This window comes from Scomber japonicus, chromosome 5 (assembly GCF_027409825.1).
Source record: "Scomber japonicus isolate fScoJap1 chromosome 5, fScoJap1.pri, whole genome shotgun sequence".
Lineage (NCBI taxonomy): Eukaryota > Metazoa > Chordata > Actinopteri > Scombriformes > Scombridae > Scomber > Scomber japonicus.
In genome coordinates, this window is record NC_070582.1 from 9,038,051 (window position 1) to 9,062,717 (window position 24,667).

Genomic DNA, 24,667 nt, shown 5'->3' on the forward strand with positions numbered 1-24,667 from the left:
GCGTTTACAATCCTCCAGCAATGGGAAACTACCGTCTACACGCTCACTATGAGGCTTCAACCACTTTAAAACTGTATCTATATGGAGCAGCACTGTTTATAAGAGTGTAAATCATATGAATGAGTGTCTGGCTGCTCCCCCATCACTTCCTCCCATCACTTCCCCTTCCCCATGTCTACCTTTCAAACAGGAAGAAGACAGCGCACCTTATCTTGACATGGGCACACAAGCATGACACACATGCAAACAATCATGGTTTAGCAGACACTCTTGATGTTTTCTCGTTGCTCCAGTCCAAATCATGAAATAATCTGCGTCTACGCCCGAGCTGCACCACAGACGGGGACATTATTTAAACTCAGCTTGCTGAATAATGGAATTCCCCATAATTTAACAATAAATCTTATCAATGATAACTTGATAATGGCAGTTTGAGTGTGAGTGAGGTTGAACTCTGGTAGAACTTTGGATTGTATAGACTTTATATTGTTATCGTCTAAAACACTTGTTTCAGTTTCAGCGTGAAACAAGGACTACTGTTTATTTCTGCCTCTATTCACTCTAAATGCACAGTGAAAAAATCTAACTGTTGGCATGTAAACAAACTGAAACAAAGCAGATTTACACAATACTTTACAGTATACAAGACAAAGAGTCTACAACCATGCTAGCTGGTCAGTGTTGTTTTGGGTTAATATCTTTGCGAAGGTCATCATGCTAAAAAAATGGAGGGAAATCACACACTGATTCTAGTAAGATGCTGACTTTCAGACAGGCATAAAACGTGCGGAAAAGTTTCACAACCATAACTGAGATGTATTTTAACAAATGTAGATCAACGTTAATGTTTAACAGGTTCTTCTTTGTTTAGCGTGTTAGCATGTCAACATTTTAGTAGCACTAAATACAAAGTAGAAACGAGGTTCAATTGGCTAAAAACCAAGCCTTTGTTGGCACACTAAGTCAGTAACATCATTTCAGGCATTGGGTCATGGACTTTTAATGTGGTAGAGCAGATTCTTCTTCCCAAGTACCAAGACTACTAAATACATAAAGTGGGAGAATATTCTCTTTTTCCATTCATTCCTGTGTTGAAAGTCTTATTTTTTGTAATTTAATCAGGAAATGGAGAAAAAAGGAAATCATGCACAATTTCCCAGAGAACATGACATAATAATTGATGTTTTTCTTCCTTTTTTCTGTTGTGACATTGTCTTAAAAAATCTGCAAATAGCATGAAGCCTGTTGACCTTATGGAACTGTGGAAATGAGCGGATACCAGATACACAACTAAAATGTTGCATTTTAATAGTACATTCAACTAAGCCATTAAAATACCATTTTTAATGTCCTTGAAAAAGACAGAAACAAACTCAAAGTTAAATTCTGAACTCCCTGTATGTTGCCAAACACAATTTCCATGTCTGAAAAGGGAATTATTTTTACTCTCATTATTGCACTGGAACCAAACCCAAACAATTCATAACATATTCCACCTGACTCATCCACATCCCATCCAAACAATTTAGGAATCTTTTTTGTTTCCAGTTTCCAAGTTCAAGAAACGCCAACCTCTTCACCGATGGGGTGAAGGAGGTCAGACGCCTCGCCCACAGCTCCCCATCTCATCCCGAGGCTGGATGGGACAGCTGCCTAGCACACTTTCTCAACCTTTCTCATCCAAGGAGGAAGAAATCATTTCTGAGAAGAACCAGCAGTGACTGCCAGGTTCTTTTTTCCACATTTCCTTTGCATGAAAACAGGCGTGTTATGGATTCCACAGGTGGCTTCAACTCGCTCCCACGACCCTCGGTCAGACGAGGGTAAGGCTTCACTTTCGTTTCTCATGCGCATGCGGTGTGTGTGTCTGTGTGTTTGTGTGTGTGTGTGTGTGTGTGTGTGTGTGTGTGCTTTTGTACATTTATCTTTGTAATAACCAGTTTGTGCGTTAGGCTTTAAGCCTTGACTACATTACTTTTTTAAAGGGCTGTTTAAAGACTTGGTTTTAGGGTTAAGATTACGGTTAGGTTTAGGTATAGGTTAAGGTTTGGGATTGGGTACTGATAAGTACGTCAATATAAACGTGTGTTTGCATGGGACATAAGGCTGCAGTCAGATGGAAAAGTGCTGCCCTCTCATTCATTTAAATGGGGGCAGTCCATTGATGTAGACAGGAGTGCCTACGCAGAGAGCTTCGACAAAACAACACAAAACAGCATCCTGTTGAAAAAAATAAGAATCTGGGTCAGCTTTTGATGCAATGTGATGTCATTCGGCACAGCATTGTGTTGGTTGATAACCCATTCTTGGTGGATTACTTTTTTTTACGTGAACGCAATATTCCCACTGTTGTGACAAAACGTAGTCGCCACGGTGATAACGAGTTGTAAAATCCTTTCTGTAAGTATTACAAACTGTTGTGCAGTGATTTGGTGTGTGATAAGGCCCAGGACCTGTCCCTGCAACTAGATTTCCTATCAATTTAAAACATTGTTCTATTTTATTTTAAATACTTTGTAAATAAATCATGACGTGAGCTTATTTGGAGCACACATGGGCCTAAATGACGTCACAGCTGAAATTAGACTTTGGTGCTTAATGGGTACATTACTTTACATTGGGTACATTACATTACTTTGATTAAGTAATTGAAATAGTTACATTACTTACATTTTACATTACATTTAAATAGGGTAACTTGTAATCTGTAATCTATTCCATTTTTTAAAGTAACCTTTCCAGCCCCTCATATGTTGCTTTGATGAGCCCCACTAATATTTAACGTCCTGCCGTTCAACTCACCTCAATGTTGGGACACTTACAGTATACAACACTTCATACACCATTAACTGTATATACTACTACTGTATGCAGTACTTGAGAGTCGTTTCCTCTCTTTGAGCACACGTGCGGGGGATGTTATGGATTCCCCAGGTGGTGTATAAACTCCTTTTCTGTATGTGTTTTATCTGTTGAGTGGGGACCTTCAAGGATCTGAAACTCTCTATTTCTATCTCCAAGTATCCATATCTCCACATCCCTGTCGCTCCTTTTAAGATAAAGCTTTCTTGTGGAGGACAGGAGGGAACTTCCATGTTATAACACTAGAAGCCGCAGGACAGGGTTCATCATAGCTGTAACCCTCGTCCAGGATTAGGTGTCTGGTCATATTGTCTGAGCCTCTGTTGCAACGCTAGTCTAGAAAAAAAAAAGGAATTTATGTGTCTGAAACATGTGTGACTGAAGGAGACTGAGAGAAAGAGAGAGACAAACAGACAGACCCAGGATCTGGTTTCTGGCCTCTGTACTGTATATTCCAGTGGAGGTTGCACATTCCTGAGACAAGACCACATGACTGCAGGGTGGGGGGTGTGGTGGTGGGAGTAACTATTGTTGGGCTAAACTAACTCGTAGATCAGATGGAGGAGGGGGGGGGGTGTATATTCAAGCAGGGCTACAGACTATCTATGTGTAGCATTTCCTTCCTTAGACAAAAGGCCCTGCAGCCATGAGCAGGGAGCTGGACCAAATTCATTCTACACAGAGCCATCAAAGGCTTTACAGATGAGAGAGATAAACAAAAAAACACTGAATATTAATATTCACAAGCACAATGATACGCATCACAGGAGTCCACCTGGGTCAACCGAAGCATCCAGGAGGTACATTTCATAGACTGTAAGTCCAGGAGGCCTTAACTTGCACAGACGGGGTTAAGTTGCACTTTTTGTTTGACTCGACAGGAAACCGGAAGTCGCAGAGGAAGAGAAGCCTATCAAAAGAGCCTTAGAAAGGAGCAGTGTGGGCCGGGGGAGTGCCACAACAAACTCCCCAGACAAGCTCCAAAGAATGCACACACAAACACAGAATCTCCCCCTACAGCTGACGCACTTTGCAACAAAACATTTGGCTCAGATATGCTTTCCCCCCCGGCAGACTGCAATGTGCTCGAGTCACGTCCCTGCCTTTTTTCTACGCCACACAAGCCCTTCTGACCTTTAGTAGCATGAGAAGAAGAGGTAAATCTGATAAGAAAAAGAGGTAAAATTCCCTAAAACATGTTGACAATGTCACTTTTGTTTGGCATTTTCTGGGTTTTGTTATAAGTGTGGCGGCAATGAGAGACCAGACAGGCTAACAGGGGGGGTCTTCAGACTTAGAAGGTCAAATCAAGTCTTTGTGTTTGGGACTCAGGTGGGTAAACGTCACATTTTGACATGTTTTGTTGTGCGTGGATGTTTCGGTAAAAAAAAGGTCACCTCTGCAAGTTTGTAGGGTACGATGAGCTTCTCTCCGACAGTCACCGTCTTCCTCGTCGTCAGGGCTTCAAGCAGCATCTCCTCTTTCACCTTGAAGAGAAATAAAACATATGAGGTCATGGATAAGAAGAAGATCAGGACCAGGGTCACGACTGGACTGGAATACTTCATTACAATGAATTCAGATATTTATGTGCATTTATTTGATGGAGAGTGTAGGGAATCATGATGGGATACAGTGGGATAACACATACCAACAGTCATTTTAACCAGGGACATTAGAGTTGGATGCTCTCCTTATTTTACTAAAGGAGTAGTTCGGAAATGTATTTCTATAAAGTTGGAAGACTTTATACTGTAGATATCCTGAACATAGTCCATAATGGTGGTTGATGGTTCAGAGTTTGATCCAACATTTCCCATAATGCAACCAGTCATTTCTAACCAAATGCTCAGGCCTTAACAATCTGAAGTTTCCAAACCCAAGTTGAGCTAACTAGTGAGATCATCAGGGGTTATTTTTTTTAGACTTGACAAAGCTCCTCCAGACCCACAGAAGACATTACACATCTGTTTTCACAGCCTGAGTTGTGCTCCCCATGATGAATACAAACACTTGTGAAAGAAAAACAAAAAACATCTGTCCTGTTGAAGTGTCTTTGAGCAAGACACCGAAACTACCAGGGAAGCTTTTCCGAAGGCCGAGTCTGTCCTCCGACCAAACAAGAACATTTTGACTGTGTATCAGAAGAAAATAATATATTACTAGAAGTGTGTTTTAGATTTAAAACCCTGAACTCTATTAAGGTCATGTTAAACACTTTCTTCCGAAACATTTTGGTGATGACTCAAGCTATGGGTTTGGCGATATGACAATTTCCACCAACGGGACGTGTAGAGATTTTGCTAAAGCGTTTCTACAGAGGTAGCTATCTCTTGAGAGTCACCCCTCCATTAAAACATTTGTTTTACTTATTGTTATTCCACTTGAATGTTTGAGCTTCATTGTGCAGAATGATGTATATTAACAATACATACATAAATACAATACATAAAAGGTAGGAGAAGATGAAATTTTTAAGAATTTTAAAAACCATATCAGACGCAAATTATTCATCAAAGCAGAGTCATTTTGAATATCTTAAAACATGTCTGGAGGATATCTTTATTATTTATGGTCAAATTTAGGCCATTAAGCTGGAGTGCCTTTGGATAATACTTCATTTACAAGAGTTTTCAATCAATATGATGAAGTAGCCCTAAATAAGACAAAAACAGACATTCTTATTTGGGCATTTTTTAAAATCTATAATCAGTTTCTCATTTGAATTTCCTTAAAAAAAAACTATATCATGATATATATCACAATTTCATAGATAAAACTGCATATATTGCTGTGATAGAAGATGTTATTTTTGTCCCCCATCCTGAACTGCCCCTTCATTCTTGCTAAACTGGAGCTCATAATAATCTGCTGCTGCCTCTAACTGACATGTTGTAGCTGTCCAAGATTAACAGCTCTCACATAACCACTGCTCTCCATAAACACACATACAGCACAGTACTATGTGGCCTTGCACGCGAGTATACAGACTCTAAACTTGGCCCCAGACAACCCATTGATGACAGGGCCACACTGGGAGAAGCAGATGTCACCGCACACATCTCCTCCATCTACAGGGATTATGGGAGTGGGCCGAACAGCTGCTGCAGAGACCACGTGTTTATGTGTGTTTATGTGTGTGTGTGTTTATGTGTGTGTGTGTGTGTGTGTGTGTGTGTGTGTGTGTGTGAATACATGTGAGAGCATGTCTTTGAGTGATTCCATGATGTCTTCATATATAAAAGGCAAGGGTTTTAACGTTACAGTTAATACCATTATGGATGTTTTTTTGTCAGTTGCTCCCTTTGTTAAGGCTTTGACATAAACAGGAGGGAGGACAGGCCGGTGTGTGTGTGTGTGTGTGTGTGTGTGTGTGTGTGCGGGGCGGGGGGGTTGACATAATCAGACTTCATTTCACACTGCCTGGTAATCCCTCTACTAAGAGCAAAGCCTATTCTGCAACCCAGTGATTGGTCTTTAACTGGTACATTTCCATGTATTAGTTGCTTGGTAACTCAGAGGCTTGCTGCTCCGTCTATGATCACAGCTCTAATACGATAATACACAGAAGTTTGTAAGCACTGATTTTGGGGTGAGTTATTCTGTTCTCAAATTAACCAGATTTTTTCCCCCCTGGGACATGAAGTGCTCATATCTGATTAGCATCTAGGTTAGACAAGTTCATCCTGTTTCTTTAATCATTAAAGCAAACATTGAAGCAAATATGATAATCAAAAGGTAAGCACAAACACAAACCCTCACACAACCATGACCATGTAATGTCTTGGCTGCCTTTTCCTACCTTCCTATTTACACTGTATGCTACCCTTTGAAGATGGTCAAAAGGCTTGTCTTAGCTAACTGTATGTAACTGCATTTGGTATCCTGATAGTTTACACACATACTTCATACCATTTTCCAAAAAATTAAATGTTAAATTGGGATTAAGTTGTGTGGAAGACCTCACTATCAGCTCAACATCTTAATTGTATTCATGTATTTATAGAGGGCAGTGCACATTAATCAACACTGACATATTAACAATTACCTTGATAGCTAATCTGCACGTATCATCCTGACTCAACTTAAAATGGTCAACAAGATAAACTACCATAAAATGAGAGGGAAAACATTGAGAAAATATATTACAACTTTTGTCAACACCAGCACTATCTCTAAGGATGACTATGTTTATATAAGAATGACATTAAATCACATGCCTTCTATTTAATTTAGTGTTATCAAAATGAGGAAATTGACATTATCAGTAAACAAATAGCTAAAATTGCACTTAAAGAAAAACATTATGATGACTGATAAGAAAAGAAACAAAGAAGAAAAACCTCTGACAGGACCTGATTAAAACCAATTTGCTTACATCAGGTTATGACTGATGACTACATTTTGGACTGGGCTCAAGTGGAAAGATATTGTTTAGAGGGAATGATTCAGCATTTTTGGGAAACACTGTTATTCACTTTGTGGTTGAGAGTTAGCTAGCAGTCAGTTAGCTTAGCTTAGCATAAAGACCGGCTCTGTTGGAGGGGCACAAAATCCACCTAGCAGCACCTCCAAAGCTCACTGATTAATATGTTATATCTTATTTATGTAAGGTAAACTGTACACAAACCTATGTGTAAAAACAGGGTTATGTGCCATAACATTTGTTTGCTGGGACCAGTAACAATAACAAGTATCTGTTGGTTGCCTGGCAACTGCTCAGAGCCAAGAAGTAATTTGAAATGTTAATCCCCAATAAAGCAAACTAAACTGATCAAATATGTGTTAAAATATGTTAATTAGTCAGCGTTCAAGCAGCTGTTGGCCTTATGACAACAGTTACCTTATGACAGAGCCATGCTAAAGGTTTCTGCTATTTCCATTTCTGTCTTTGTGAGCTAACTGAACCAGCTACCTGCAGTTTAATTTTACCAGACAGATATGAAAGTGAAATGATGTCAAAATCTCAGCTAGAAAGTGAATTTTAAAATGTTTTCATTTCTGTAGCATTTACATACAATAAACAAATTGAGGGTTAGGTGTGACTAGTTCTCACAGAAATTGATTCCCTCTGGACTAATTTCCAGTTTGTGAAGGAATGTTTCTGGTTTGATCGAGTCACTCAACTCCACAGCTCAGAGGATCCAGTCTGTCAGCCATCCATCAGCCTCTACGAGCTCTACTTCCTCTTCCAACTCCACCTCCGCAGGAAACAGGAAGCTCCAGCCAGTCTCATTACCCATTCATGCATCAATCCACACTCATTCTCCTTGAAAAGTGCTTCACATTAGTGTGCCACAGTAATACTGAGCGCAGTGGCTCACATCCCATCCTGTCAGATATGTTGCCCGTTTTTTATTATCTAACTGAAGTATGGACCGACTTCAAATCAGTCATGCATAAGAAGCCCTCACTCAGAGCCAGTACTGTATGTGCACTTTGGTTGAGCCTTTCCAGCTTCAAATGACTCACACACACACACACACACAACTGAATTTAGCAAACCTCAACAATCTATTTTAGCCATTTAGCAGAGTCTCTTACATAAAGGGTCTAGGAATATGCATCAATAAAACAGATGCTCAGTACTTTTGATGGTGTCTGTTTGGTCTGTAAAATCCATCAATCATCTAAGTACATTAATTAAAAATTCAATGTAAGTAATGTAAAAAACAATTGTAAAGTGTAAATCACAGTAAATACATGCTTTGCTGTCAAGTTACAATTAGATTAACCTTTTCAACTACTTGCCCATGAAATGCCATTTACTCTTTAAAAAAATCAATTTATGTCAAGAAACAATAATAAAGAGTAATTTTAATAAAACCTTTGTATATTTTTCGAATAATACAGATTTCCCGTAGATTGACCCCTGTGTCTTCCCGCCCCAACATCTGTTTCAGAGGGGACGTTGTCAAATTTGAGACTTAAGATGCCCTAAAATGTGGCCTCATTTTGAGTGTTTCTTCCTTTGATTTTACTAAGCTGTGGTTTGGTTTTCTTTCTTTCTTCTTCTTTGCTTTGAGAATGTTTTATAAGTCCCTCGGGACAAATAGACTTTGCCTTTGCACCAACTAACAGACATCCAAATAAACTTGAACTTAAAACACTAAGAGCATGTGGGCAACATGTGGCTCGGCTCACGTCACTGCCACTCCTCGGGACCTCTGGAGAGTCAAAGACACCGGTCTGGATGTTAAAGGGGAACCCTGGCAGGCTCTCGACAGTCATAACATCCCTGTGGTGCTGTTGACAGGAGTCTCCGGCACACTTTGGACATTGTTTTGTCAGCGACTCAACAAGCACATCCGGTTAATCGTTGCAGTTTGTAACAGGGACTGGGAAGTGACACTATCCCTCAATCTTGAGGTAAATCAGAACAGCATGTGGATGTTTAAGCTGTCCTCAAAGTGCAATTTGATGTGTGTGTGTGTGTGTGTGTGTGTGTGTGTGTGTGTGTGTGTGTGTGTGTGTGTGTGTGTGTGTGCGTGCGTGTGTGTGCGTGCATGTGTGTGCGTGCATGTGTGTATGTGCGTGCATGCGTGTGTGGTCTGCACACTGTGTCAAGAATGAACCTCAACGCAGGACAACATTATAAACATGTAAACGCTGTGCGACACATTAACCCATGTCAGGCTGAATGTTTTTCCATGTCTCTGATCATCATGTAGACAATAAAGAGTGTAAGACATTAGTGTATGATTGCGGTGAGGAAAATCTACGCACAAATCAAGCCTGTTTCTGTTTGTGCGGTGATGAAACGGAAGTAAATCTACAAAAATACAACGCAAAAATAAATTTAAATAGGCAAAAGAGGAAGCGTGACCAAGTCGAAGACAGTCCAAGATATACTGATATCATAACCTATAAATATTCTTTTTAGGCAGTTTCACTTCTACAGTTTGACTATAAATGGTTTGTACTCCACAGATTGGCTGAACTTAAGTAACCTTTACTTACAGAGACAAAATGTCTGCAAATCAAGCAAATCAGCTCGCAAATATGCAATTAAACAAGTAATGTGGAAGCAAGCATGTGATTGGACGAGCACTAACCATCCATCAGACATGAGTGAAAATTAATAGCTGACAGACCGAGACACAAATATGCAGCACTTTGGGGAAGAAAAAAAACAAAAAAACTTGAGAGGTTTATAAAAACACTCCAAATCAGAATAAAGGAACAAAAAGTTCACCGGTGACTTGTGTCATAACTTTAGAAATAGTTGAAGCTTGTATCAGTGTCTGTTTCTGTGATTATTCAAATATGATTTAACCATGCAGGTGATTTTATGGCTTTGCTCTTGTTGTTACTGGTGGGAAAGCACACCTACGCAACAGCACACCAGCAAAAGAGGTCTGAAAATAGCCTCTACAAAAACAAGTACTTTGCGGAAGCTCTGGATGGTTGGACAGCTCTTTGGGACCTGAAGCACCTCTTAACTTCCGCTGTCACCACAAGCTGCGTTTGTATACAGAGAGCCCTCAGCTCACTGAAAGGCTTTTTTGTGAAAATCCACATATGGAAGATAAAATGTGGCAGTGGGAATCACGATTTCTCACAGTGTTTAAAAAAGGGGAGGAAAAACTCCTTCGCTCAAATAGATACCAGTTGTGTTTTTTGAAGTTCACTAAGTCCATGGAGCTGTAAGTATCTCCAGTGGGCATGTGATGGAGTACATTCGGGAGACAAAATAGCAAGGAAGGTATTAAGGGAGGATAAACAAGCCCTGTGGTAAAACCCTGCCCCAATTCTTAATTTTTTATTATCCTTCAAAGTATTTTGAGTATCGCATTTCTGCATAAAGCCAACAAGACAAAAATGCTGTTTTTTGACTTAGACATGTGATACTTGGTGTTGAAAACTGGATTATAATTAAAACAGGATTATATTATATAAATATCATTTTTGTTGCATGCAGACCTGTAAAAATGTGCAGATTTGCGGTTTGACTGTGAATACTATGAAGCAGTGTTGGTAAAAAAGATTGAAGTTGAAGTTTGAGTGTTTATCGAATCTATGTCATTTACCTCGAGCAGCTCTGAGACGATGGGCAGCACCTCTGGATTGCAGATGTCAATGGAATCATCCCTGTAGGTCTTCTTCTTGTAGCGGATGTTTCCCAGGTGGAGAATAGCTGACAGCAGCGAGAAAATCCTGGTGTAGAAGAAAAACACTTACTGTGAATACATTGACATTGTTTAGGGCAACTAACTCACTGTATTATCAAGCATGAGGTACAATGAATAAAAGGAGTTTCTGTGCTCAGAGATCCTTCTTTAAGAGCCTTTTTCTTTATTTTACCAAGCTGGAAAAAATAAGTTCATCTAATTCAATATTTCATTTTAAATAGTGAGAGAGTGAATGGAGAGATAATAATCAGGAAATCTATTTTAATTTTCACAACTTGCTGAAACAGTTTCACATCCTGACTAAGACCTGGGGGGGAAAAAACCAAGTGCAATGACATCACTGACCTCAGCAATGCAAGAATTTTAAAAACAACCCCATTACAGAGTGATTAGTTATTTTTAGCCTCCTTACTTCACTGTCCCTGTATGCAAATCTGCCGAGCGCTTAATAAGTTTTCACAAAAATGAGATAAATGTCAACAGGTTCATTCTGCTTAACATTTAATGACCCTTGCAGAAAGTGAGGCTGTGGTGGTTCTATAATCATTTGTGATCACAACACTTTTATAACATCATAAAGCTCATCTTACTGTTTGCGTGTGCTGGGAAGGAAGCCGACCATCTCCATAGCCAGCTGCAGTCGCTCAAAGTCATGTTTCAGGTCTTCTCCTTCCACTGTGAAGCAGTCCTGCTGGTGTCAGGTGGAAGCAGAGGAGAGGGGAAGAGAGGAGAGAAAAAGGAGAGCAGAGAGGAGGATGGAGAAATACATTAGCATCATAAAGTGCTTTCTCTAATGAATAAACAACACACCATCTCCATAAAACAAAAGGGCCTGTGAGGACTTTGTGTAACTGATGGATCTAAGTAGTGCATCATGTGTTGTGTCTGAATAAACAGGGTTTCCCACAGTGATTCATATAAGAGACGGCATGAAATCACCTGCAGTAACATCAGTAGACATTATTAAGCTTTAATCTTCAGGAACAAAGGTCACAGAGGCTAGATCAGACAGCAACATGGTACCTAAAATATCAAAGCTGCTCTAATCAGTATTTTTATAGTAACACTGGATCAAATTGCTACATATAATCTTAACGGGGTCGCTCGTACTGATGAACACACAGAGAATTACAACCCAACTCTGAAGCCAGTCCAAACTCTATTGAAGCCAGTTGTTTCAGGTTTTTTTCACTGTGGTTCTCAATAGTGTTGTTTACAGCAGCTGTTTTCAGACAAAACCCATTGTACACCAGCTGCCCATCCCCAAATGGACAAAAAAAAGTAACCAATGTTTGGGAACTTTAAGTGGTTAGAAAGCCAGATATTTCCCTCAGAGTTTGGTGGAGAACATACCAGAGAAGCAGCCTGAATATTAGGATAATATTTGTCAGATGACCAGAAACACGACTCCAAATAAATGCTACACTTGCTCTGGTCATGTGGACTTTATAGGATAATAGTATGTCAGTGTTGTGTTTACAGGTTTTTGTACACTTTGTTACATTTATTAACTAAAGCAGGATGTTACCATGTCAAAAAAACCCAACACAGATTGTCTTATGAGTTTAATTTAGCTGAGCGGAGTAGCTGCAAGACGCCTCTGTAAACCGCTTTCCTGGGGAAACCCTGTAAAATGCATACGGTGCATTCCTGTGGAGCTAGGAGACACTCATATCCAGTGTACGTGAGTTTGTGAATGAATGAGCGCTGCCACAAGGATGTGTACATATACTGTGACTGTGTGTGTGTGTGTGTGTGTGTGTGTGTGTGGGTGTGCGTGTATGTGTGTGTGTGTCTCCACAGGCCCTCCGGTCGGTCAGCATGTCTCTGCTTAGGCAGCGAGCCTCTCTCAGGCTGTAATTAGCACATACCACAGCGACCGGCCAGCGAGAGGAGACACAGGAGCCATAATCCACTCTCTGGATCTGCCTCTTCTAACACTTGAACATTCAACACTCCTCTGCCTCTCCATTGTTTTACTTTGACTTATAAATTGTCAGGAGGTGCAGAGCCAACGATCTGCGTATTTCCCCAAGTGAGCTTCTCCAATTGCAACAAAGAGGTTTTGAGGCATCTCGAGCTACGGTGAGACCCGGGAAAAGCCAGTTTTCAAATTGCCGGGTATGCTCGACCTCTGTGCCAAGCAGCACAATGTGATACGTTCAAGGAAGTTGAGAAAATAAAGAGATCAATTTTGGCCAGTTGTGAGGGAATGTACTGGTCAAAAACCAAAGCCTGAACTATTGGTTCTTAGAAAAAAAAAAGAGCAAGAGATTCTTGAGTCCAGTAAAGGGATGATTAAGAAACAGTCTGCTCTTTTTCCTCATTTTAAACAAAGACTCTTTTCTCACTTCAGAATTGATTGTAATGCTGAAATCGTAATCATACACCAGTTGCAACACTTTTGGTGCAGGTTTACAGTGAATTAAGTCACATCAGGAGTCCAGCTGACACGGCACATGGAGCTTTTTTAACAGATCGCTCATGGATCCTGTTAAAAGTCATGTTTCTCCAGTCAGTCGAGGCTTTGCTGTTACTTACCATGACTTAATCATGATTTTTTTTTTTGCTGTCAAAGCACCCGGTCGATTTTGTGCCAAAAACAGCATGCCATCCCATCCCTAGACATTCCACACGACCAAAAACCATAGACACCCAAACAGGCACAAAATACAAACCCACAGCCATCGAGACCCAGAACCAAACACTCGACTGCACACAACAGATGCAAACATCCAACAAAATGTTTGGTCTTTGGGATCTTTAGTCAAACACTTCATTTTTTGTCACTTGTGTTTATGTTGTGCTTTCTTCTTTTCATTTGGCATCTCTATGCACTTGTCACAGGGTGTCTCTATTTACTGCTGTCTGCTCCTCGCAAGTTGGCCAATAGTGGAGGTCAAAAGGTTAAATAGGCCCAACGGGTTGGTCAGATGCTCCGACAGCTGTCAAGGGCTGTTGAACTTTCTGTGTGTCTGTGTGTCTGTGTGTGCGTGGGTGCGTGTGTGAGTTTGCAAAGACGGTGACATCATCTCCTCAGACATCAGGGGGTCACAGACTGATGAGGTCATTGGCTGACCCCTCGAGAGAGACGGCGTGTCAGCAAACAGCGAGAGGGGACAGTCGCGTAGTTAGTGGAGTTAAAGAAATAGTGCAATTTTTTTTTTAGCTCATTTCAAAGAGTGGGATCAGAAGATTGATACAGATCTCATATCTGTGTGTTAAAGCATGGAGCTGCAGAGTCAGAGCATGTTTAGCCTAGCTTAGCATGCTAATTGGAAGCAGGTGAACTCAGGCAGCCTGAAAAAATGAGGCTATAAACACCTAAAGTTGTCCTTTTACTCTTGGTATCTTGTTTGTTTAACCTGTACGTAAACATGAATGTTGAAATGAGTTATGTGCTGTAACACAGTGCTACTATGCAGTGTTTTCAGCTATAGCGTGGGTTATAAGATATGGTTGATATGCTATTTTGACACAATGGTAAACCTGGCAAGCTAAGTGTGACAACAGGACTTTGGGATGCTGCCCACAGTCATTGCATCCAGATGTTGAAAAGAAAGAAGCAAGAAGTTGTTTTGGCACATAACTCCAATTAAAACCAAACATGGTCGCTGTTACATGTTAAATGAATGGGTAAACAAACAAGATATGGTGTGTGAGTAAGGCAGCTTCTAGAGGTGTACTGTAGGTAGGTGTAATTTTTCATTGCAGATCCCCCTTGACACCAGTCTTTATGCTAAGCTAGGCTAAATACATCCTGACTCCAGCTTCGTGCTCCATAACATGTCAATCTTCTCATCTCGCTCTTGGAAGGAAAGTGAAGAAGCATATTTAGCAAAATCTTGAACTATTGCTTTAAAGAAAAAAAACTCTAGTGAACATCTGTCTTTTGAGTAGCAAATATTCACCCCCTTAAGCTGGCTCTGAGATATCTGTAGCTTAGTCAATTTTCGAGAATTGCTCCAGTCAGCTTGAATTCACAGAAGTTCGTGTTTTCAAATGGCAACCCAGAGTCAACATCAATCAAAACATCGTTAAAAGTATCAGAAAGTCCATGGAAACTTCTTAAACCGCTGCTGCAACATAATCCAGTTCTCCACTGTTCGGCATGTTCCAAACAATCCTCACTTTACCCATAAATTGTTAAAAACGCTACTTCCAGAAGACCTATGGGTGGAGTTAATATCCTGCATGAGTGGTTTTTGATTGACATTTTCATTGACAGTTTGATACAGGATATATTTTTGACTCTGGGTCGCCAAAATTCAGGGAAGCCTAACTAACTACAGCTTCTCAGAGCCACCTTTCAAAGCATACAGTGAGTGAGTATTTGATACTGAAAAGACTGACTTTTGGTGGAGTGTCCTCAGAAAGCCTTTTGCTGGATTAGAAAAAGTGAGCAAAAGTGAGAAGGCAAAGAGTCAAAGTCAAGAGGGAAATACATTAAGACATACAAGCATTATTCATACTGACCTACTCTCGTGTCAAGTGTTTGCTCGCCGGCAAAAGTCAAAGTTACGTAATCTTCCATTAGGAGATATTGAATCCCTTAACCACACTCAACAAATCCCACTGACCAAACATTACTCATTTCAGGTGGAGGCCGGCAAGACAGTGGTAGGTTCAAAGACCAATGAACCACACACACACACACACACACAATGGACCACACACTTCGAGGGAAGTTTCAGGATGTGAACCTACTGTACTCTTGTGATCATTACTGAGGTCATCTGATAGTAAAGAAAACAGTGTGTAGGAAATGATAGTTTCTTACTGCCGAGTGCAGAAGTTACAACATTAGCTGATATACAAGTTTATATTCCAGAGACAGTTTTCTGATCTTTAATGTTACTGTGGTCTCTGATAATAAAGGTTCATAATTTAAAAGGTTAATTCAGGCAAAATGACCTCCTGCGCTAACCCAAAAGTTGAGGGTCCTTTGCAGTTATCTTTTGGTTATGTTCTACGTTTGTTTAAAAAATATATATAGAGATATATCCAAGCAATCTCCTGATGACTTCACCTAATTAAAGAGCCAAACATCAATGAGATTTTCAGATTAAAAAGGATGAATATCAATTTATTTCCCTTCTTTTACCATTGCACTGTATAATTTACTACTGTGTTCTGGTTTTTGTCCTTTATTTATAGCCTTTTCTGTAAATACAGTTGGCAATATACTTTACATGTATTCCTGCTTTTATCTTCTCTGTCTGTAATTGTCTTCTTTCTCTTTTTGTGACGTGTATTGACACAACTAATGTGAGTTTACACTAAAGATAAACTTGGTTATGGGGCGTCCTGGTAGCGTGTTGGATAAGATGCATCAACAATAACGGTTTTATTCCAGCTGTGGATCTGTGCTGCGTGTCTTACTCCTTTCTTTAGCTATGTTTCTTTTTTCTCAGCACTTTCAGCTGTCAAATACATGCCAAAAAAATAATTTGACACAGAAAAACTCACATTTGAGAAATTGACTGAATATTTGGTATTTTTTTGCTTTAAAAAGTGACTAACATGTTTAGTTTGATTATCAAAATAGTTGAATATTTTCTAAAGCTCGATAAACCGTCTAATAGTTGCAGCTCCACATCAAATGCAGAAACATTATGTTTTACCTCTTGCATACTTTAGACCTCCTGTTATATTTACAATAACGACTCAAGTGTGTGTGTTAACTCACAAACATAAATGTAATGGTGAAGGTAAAATCCTGAACCTTCCCTTTAAAGATGGCAGTTCACATGTTTGACATCATCCCCCATCTCCCGACAGCAGAGCATCCAAAGCCAAAGATGAGTTTAAAGGGATTCTTTTGTGTGTTTTTGGTTAATCAGTGTAGTATTTGGTTTCATAAAGAATTGGGAAATGTATTAAAAAAGCTAACTTAACTTAAATATTCATTATCTGTTTTTCAAAGAAGGTCAAATCAAGCCTTCTATGTAATGATTTTTAAAAACAAGAAAAATGCAGCAAATTAGCTTCTAATTCTTTATCAAGACTCATAATAAGTGAGAGATCTCATTTAGGAATAACACTTTTGAAAATAACACAAAATATGTAACCAAATACAGTAAAATCATCACATCAAGGTATCCCTTTAAACATTTTAGAGGCAGTTCTTTATAGAGCACGACCGGCTGAGGTCACTCCAGGTCGCCTCCATCTTTAGTCCCATTTCAGTGAAAGCAGGCATGTATGGACAGCGGCGAGAGAACAAGACCAAGACTGGCACCATAAAAACCCCAGAGCACTATGACACACCCATGAGCACAGACGCACACAAACAACTTGTCATCCACATAATACTGACCAGCTCGCTCTCATAGTAATTGTCCCAGTGGAGTTTGTGTGATTTCTTTGTCATCTGGAAGCAAGGCAGAGCGGGTTAAAGGAGGCATGAATCACACACAAAATTACACATGCTGTTAATACAGTATGTGAGGAAAAAATTACTAATCCTCATACAAGCACACACGCATAAAACGGACAGACACACACACACACACACACACACACACACACACACGCACACTCATCTCCACAGCTGCAAAACTAAACCAATCCATGATGTGACCAAATCAGAGATGTTAGTGGATATGAATGGTTTAGATTTAAGAGACCGCACAATGTCAATGAGTGTGAAAACTTCATACTTGGGGTGATGTAACCTCCGTTCTTACACGATGAAAAGAAACACAGAAGTGCAGGAAGAAGTACTCAGATATTTCACTTCTTAGTCCTACAGTACATTTAACATCTTACTTAAGTCAAATGTATTAATTATTATTGTTGAATTATTGATAAAGGTGCATTTGTTCTGGTGGAGCTGGTTGAGCTGGAGCTAATTTTAACTTCATTTTATACTGTTGTTGTACGTAGTTTAATCTGTAACAATGGGACCTATCTTTTAAAGCTGATCATATGTTTTATATGTAAAATCACAGTCAATAAATTACCCAATAACTACCTGTACAGCTGATGGTGTAGACTCTATTCATCGTGATTTGATTCAATTCTTGATTTAGATAAATAGAGACGATACCTAGAACAGTTCTTAATTCATCCTGGAAGATTTCTGCTACATTCAACAAGAGAGCAACAGTGTAGTTTACAGTGCATTTTATATTACAGGCTGAACTGTAAACACATTTCCTGGCTGTAAAACAGTCGTACAACAGATTGCCAGAGTGAGCTAACCACATACACTTAAACTTAAAACTATTCAATTCACAGGACTGTTGTGACTTAATGCAGCAAATGCAGCCAGCTGTCAACTACATTACTTTATAACTTAAAATAAGGTTCATGTGCATGTTGAACCATTTACAACTATTTACAACTGCTTACACACAACAAGCACAGATGTGTGTTACTGAGAATAGGTGAAAATGCTAAGATTGATCTTTACGATATTGGATCATTCAAATGAAAATGAATTGATTTTTTTAATCTAGCCCTGTTGGTACAGTATCTCCCTCTGAATGAATGTAGTGGAGTTAATGTATCAGAAAGAAAAAATGATTCCAAATAATATTTAAGTACAGTATGTGAGGAAATGTACTTATGATTTACTGCTAAGACAAAGACACAGAGAATAAAATCCATCTCTGAGAGGGAAGAGAGCTAAATATGGATAATCATTTTGCTCCTTTGAGACTCCATGTGTGTATGGATGGAGTGCCAGTATGTGTGTGTGTGTGTGTCTGTGTCTGTGTGTGTATGTGTGTGTGTGTGTGTGTGTGTGTGCGTGTGTGTCGGCTTCACGGCTGTTGTTAGTCAAGGACGCGCACACACACGCACACGCACACACACACACACATACACACAAACACACTCGGCTCAGATGAACGCATGTGCACACATAAACACGCGACCGTCGGCGCCCTCTGCACGAGAGTCAGCGCCAGATTAACTCCTGAGTCTTGCTGTTGCCATGGAAACAGAGCTGCATAGTAACAGGCAGCCGGCAGCGGAGGGTTTGGGGGGGTGGTGGTGGTTTGTTGTCGTGGGGATTAAGGGGGGGAAAAAAAAAACTGTTACTTTTTCGGGGGAAGCCAAATGAGATGAACAAAGACATTTTTTTTATTTTTTTTATTTTGTTGCTTCCCCAGCGTGTTGCCATAGGAAGAAGGGAATATGAATCCTCATACATCTGCTGCCAACGCACACAGATGCACTACAGAAGATACACACATATGGGGGTTTCTGGCATGTGCACAAGAACGCAAACACACCCAGCCACACACACACACACACACATGCATGCACATATGTCAGACACACACAGATGCAGGGTTGAAATTTTTGGGCTGATGCAATCAACACACTCCAGAGTGTTGAGAAGTGCTCCAGTTTGGATAAATGAGTAAATAAGATCCAGCAGGGAGGGAAGAGAAATAGGGAACACAGACAGCACAGTTGTCTATCATCATCTTATGGTTTTCCATCCATCTCTCTACGCAGTGTCTTTGCTTTATTATTCAACAATAATTCATCCTCTTCTGAGAAAAACCTGTTATTCCAACTTCAAATCTGCTCTGACTTCCTTTCAGCATCGTAAACTGTACTCACACTGTCTCTTTATCTTTACAAATCATCGTACGGTCACGGTATTATGCTACCCGACAATTTCCTGACATGAAAAGCCCCTGATACAAATGACACGCCACCGCGCTGGATAATTATCGACGAGACGAGCAATTATATTGTTAACATCTTTTAGTCAGTTTGACCTTTTTATCCCTTCAATCCTGCTGTATCTACTGTTTCTACACAGCTGTACATCGGAACAGAAATAAGATCATATCTCTGTTGTTTCACATTTACATGATGAGACTCATAATTAGGACTGGGTATCATTGAAATTTGTCGACCCTTGCTGACGACACAAGTCTTTCCCAATACCTTTCTTTGAGGTAGATTACAGGGATTCTCGTCTAGTCTTTGAATTTTACGGTGTAGTCGTTTCTGTTGGTTTCATCAAGAAATCTGAAATATACTAGCTCTATTTAAAGAGGTTTATTAATACAACTACTTAAACTTTATTATTTATTTTAAAGATATAAATAAATCATTGACTCTGTCATAAAACAAGCAACTTTCAGTAAACTAGCTTATAATTCATTACCAATAATCATAATTAATGAGATTAATAATGGTTTAAAATAGTTAAAAATTAGTTAAGTTATGACATAAATCAAGAAATATTGGATGAGAAGAAGAAAATATGTAAACATAATGTGACAAAACATCACTGGCTTAACTGTTACTTAGGCTTATGTACTTAAAATGTATTGATACTGTACTTAATGGTTCAGCACTCAAAAAGAACTGAAGTTCGATACCCAGGCTAGTACTCGTTAGTAGTGACCTACGTGTCACTTTCAAATATTTTAATTGTATATAATTACAGATGTTGAAACATTGTTAGGAGCCTCTGAGAGGATTTGTAGTCCTTTAACTCTGAAAATCAATCATTATAATCCTGTTTCCTCTGTTTTCTTTCTTTCACGATGACAGAAATAGGAGTTTAATAATCTGACAGGAAACACAACAGGATGACATATAGTACATATCTGAATGTGGATTCATTTATTTTGCGCTGAGTGTGGAGTTTGCTGCTTTCATGTAAATGTACGTGAGTGTGTGTTTGTATGTGCGGACCTGGTTGAGGTAGTGGTATTCCTCAGGTTTGAGCAGATGGAAGGACTTCCTCTCCTCTTCACTGGCTCCGGCCAACAGGTAGTAAAACACATGGTAGTTCCTGCAGACGCACAAAGACGTAACAGGTTAGAAGGGGTTTGATTTTACAGCACACAAAAACCCAAAACATATACTTTTCCTGTAGTGGTTTCTTGAGTCCATAGGGCCTTTTCAAACCTGAATGTCCAAACCAAATTGAAGTCTGCCATATCTGATCCAGTTAGTTTTGATTTCATGTTGCAATAATATAAGCCAAGAAATACAGAACTTTACATGATATCCAGCCAGCAGTCATCACCTACAGTACATGGGCTGCGTCTCTCTATACTTGACACTAATTGATATGTAGAAGGTTGTGCGTCTGACGTAGGCGTGCCGTCAACTCGTCAGGTAGCTTTTATCTTTATCTTTATCTTCAGGTGGCATTGCTCTCTCGTCCTCTAATATCTTCTCTTTCATCCTCTCCGAAAATACCTGGAAAGTGTCGGCATGGCTTTTATGGCTTTTTTTTCCCCAGCTGACTTTTTATAACGTTAAACTTCTCCTCCTCTCCCAGTGTGCTACCACGGCTCATTTTTCCTTCCCCTCCCCCCGGATTCTGACGATAGCCTGCCGGAACTTCCTGTAATTGGTCTGAAAGTGTAAACCATCCAAAAAAATGTTTTCACACTTGAAATGAACCAAGCCATGATTCAGTTCAAACTGGAATGAAATGGTCTATTTTCACTAGATCAAGGTTGAGCTGTTTGGTCCGGACTAGGGCCAGGAGAGGTTTGACATCTGTAATATTGGTTTTGATTAAATAAGTTAGGTGTGAAAGAGCCGTAATACTCATTTTTACTTGGAGACCAATTACTCCGCTGAATCCATGCTTGACGAGAAGACTCCATTCAAAACTTTGGAGTAGAGTACAGTGAAAACTCATCTATCTATCTACAGCTTATTTCTCAACCCAAAACCTGCAACATGTAAAAAATAAGTCACACCTATGACCCACCGCGGCTCAAATTTCAAGTCAAACAAAGCAGCGGTGCGGTGGTGTGTGGGCTGGAGGTTAGGAGTTGTGATTAGCCGTGACAAAGGCTGGGGCTTCGGCCAACGTGCTGAGATGTAATTCTATTACAGCTGGAAACGAGCTTGTTCTCTGCACAGGGACACTTAGTGCCTGATGGAGTGGTGGAAAGTTATAAAGCCCACGGAGGATATTAAGGAAACCCAAACTGGAATTGGTGCATGGGTGGAAGGATGTTTTTAAACCGAATGAGCTACCCAAATGTGGGCCACAATTTGAGCCCCCTTTAATTCAGCTAACATTTGTTTACATTTTTGGCAAATTGGCCCCAAAAAAAGAACGCCAAATTAGCCATTAGCAGTTCCTGTTAGTAATGTGCCCATGGAAATACAGACAACTACCACTGCATGACTTTGATACTGAAGAAAAAAGAAAAAAATGTGATTATTCCCAGGCAAGTTTGGGAACATCTTTTTTGTATGATTTCTAAGTGAATTTATGGATGTTTCTTCGTGTCGGCCATCAGAGGTGATACATTCTCGGGAAAGAGTAAATCACACAGAATCTGAAAATATGTGTATCGTGTCTGCGTGTTCAGATTTGACTGAGTTATGACTCTGAGACGGGGTATGAATTTTGACGCAAACTGCGGCGATCAGTCACTAAATTATAGGTTAAGCACTTCATCTGCCGCCATGAGCTGTGTGTCACCACCACCGCTGCTGCTGCTGCTGCTGCTGCTCCAACTGATGATGAAATCAGAGCTACAATGACTAGCCTAACTTGTTTTTAGGATGTCTGTCTCTTTTATCCTGGGCAGTAAATTCACCTCACATCTCTCCTGTTTTTTTCTCCCAATGCAGCAATTACAGTCATGGATACAAAACTAAAACCAGGGCCCTTGACCCCAAATCACCCTTGAGAAAGAAAATACTTTCTGACATTTGCTTCTTTGCTGCATTCATTTACACGTTTAAACCATTATCCTGCTACTAAAATGTTACAGTTACACCACTGTGTGATAGTGGCCTGTGGCCTTCGCTAAAAATACAGTATCACTTCAGCATGAACCTTGAGTTTGCGTTGATGGACATGTATCTCGCCTCCGGACTGGAAATGACAACATGAGTTCATGGTCATTTGCTCTTAGCCTCTTTCTGATTTTGCTTTTTTGTGAGTTAAAGTAAAGTTCAAATAGGAACACTAATGTTACTGTCTGACACATGGCTTAAAATTGTTTTGCTGCAGTGCATATTCGCTACCTACTCTTCCACCTGAATTAATTTACATGTACAAAAACATTTACGAAGACTAATTCATTTAGTTAAACTATTAACAGCAGGTATGAATAACTAACTAATAGCTAGCACAGTCTGTACTTGTACTCATAATTTCAGTCAGACCCGACTGGCTGAATAGCATCTCCTCACTCCTCACTTGGAGCATTTTCTGACTTGACTCCCATCCTGTCAAAGTACAGTCATAAAGTTTGACAGCATCAGTGTAGAGCTCAGCCAGTTCCCTCCCAGTGTTTTTTTTTTCCTATCCTGAGGTCGTACAGAGGCAAACTGTCAAGGAACAGGCTATAAGATTTAAGATAGTTTGCAGTTTATCATTAGCCTGGCTGCTCCCCCACCTCTCTGCTTCAGGTCTGGGCTCTCTGGGAGGTCCTGTCTTTAGTTTCTACCCTATCAGTTTGGCCGCCAGGGCCTGTCATCAGGTGAAATAGAAACCCTGGGCCTATCAGGGTTAGAGGGATTAGATGACCGTCGGAGGGTTTTACATTGTTTTATCCCCCCCCCCCCCTCACAAAGCTGCTATGCTGGTAGGTTCAGCTTTTTGGTGTCGCCAGGGAGAGATGAATGATATGGGGACAGAAACTGTTGAATAGAATAGATAGAAACAATTTGAGGGGATGTGGGAAAAGGCGGAGACTCCTGCATGTGATTGCAGGTATGAGCATTGTTATTACATTAAAATTTTCCAGGAACCCTCCTTAATGTGTAATTAGTCAAATTATTAGTTGGCTAATATATTATGTGACCAAAACTCCCCAAGGAAACTTGATATTTTGCAGTGTCAAAGAAACAAACGGCAGAGGCCCGTTTCAGATGGACACCAGATACATCCTCAGTTGAGAGGAAATGGAGGCTATTTTAGTATTGAGTTTCTTCAAAGAACACGAGAGCGCACGAGAGATATAGATTTGACATCCTATCTCTCAGACAAGTGGAAATATGGCTCCTAATGTTTCTAATATCTGGTTTGGTTTATTTATGGCTGCACCACATCAGCCCGGGTTACTGAAGATTGGTTGATTTAGTTTTTTTTTACTGAAATATACCTGAAAATTCTTAAAAATCTTTTTCACCTACATTTCTATCTCCATACACATAAGATTTGGGTCAAAAATGTTAATGAGCTGGTATATGAGCTGCTAATTACTACAAAGAAAGTAAATTGCAAATATGGGACCCTTAAAATGAGGATTGATTGATTTCTGTTTTGGTTTTCATGTGTTTTTATATTCAAAAGAAATGCTGAGGCCTGGGACAATAACTTACCGAGTGAGGACGTCAGAAATGACACCTGCTCACCTCATCAAACACTTAAGTGACAATATATCTGTCAGATGGACCAGTGATGAAATAATCAGTACACAGCGTTAGTATTCAGAGCTTTTCTCAGAAACTCTTCATCAGCCTGATAAACAGCACACGTATCATCCAGCTGTCATAAATCCAGCTGTCATCCTGATATCCGTCACTAAGATGGTGTGTGTGTGTGAGTGTGGATCTCTGCATCCTGTTGTCTCTGCTCACCTCTCATTGTGCTCCTGGTAGACCAGACGTGATTTCTCTAGCAGGTATTTCTCCACATAGGCTCTAAAAACATAACAAACAAAAACAAAAACACACACACACACACACACACACACACACACACACAC

At 39.9% G+C, this 24,667-nt stretch overlaps 1 protein-coding gene across 1 annotated transcript in view; it reads right to left on the bottom strand.

Annotated features, from left to right (window-relative positions):
• LOC128358504 (unconventional myosin-IXAb-like) overlaps positions 1-24,667 on the bottom strand; it is a 117,958-nt gene that overhangs the window by 54,487 nt on the left and 38,804 nt on the right. Inside the window, exons 3-8 of the mRNA XM_053318815.1 lie at positions 24,540-24,602; positions 20,667-20,766; positions 17,314-17,367; positions 11,585-11,685; positions 10,893-11,019; positions 4,260-4,349 (exon numbers count right to left, since the gene is read on the bottom strand). Coding sequence (XP_053174790.1) covers positions 4,260-4,349; positions 10,893-11,019; positions 11,585-11,685; positions 17,314-17,367; positions 20,667-20,766; positions 24,540-24,602 — 535 coding nt within the window. The remainder of the gene's footprint in view (positions 1-4,259; positions 4,350-10,892; positions 11,020-11,584; positions 11,686-17,313; positions 17,368-20,666; positions 20,767-24,539; positions 24,603-24,667) is intronic.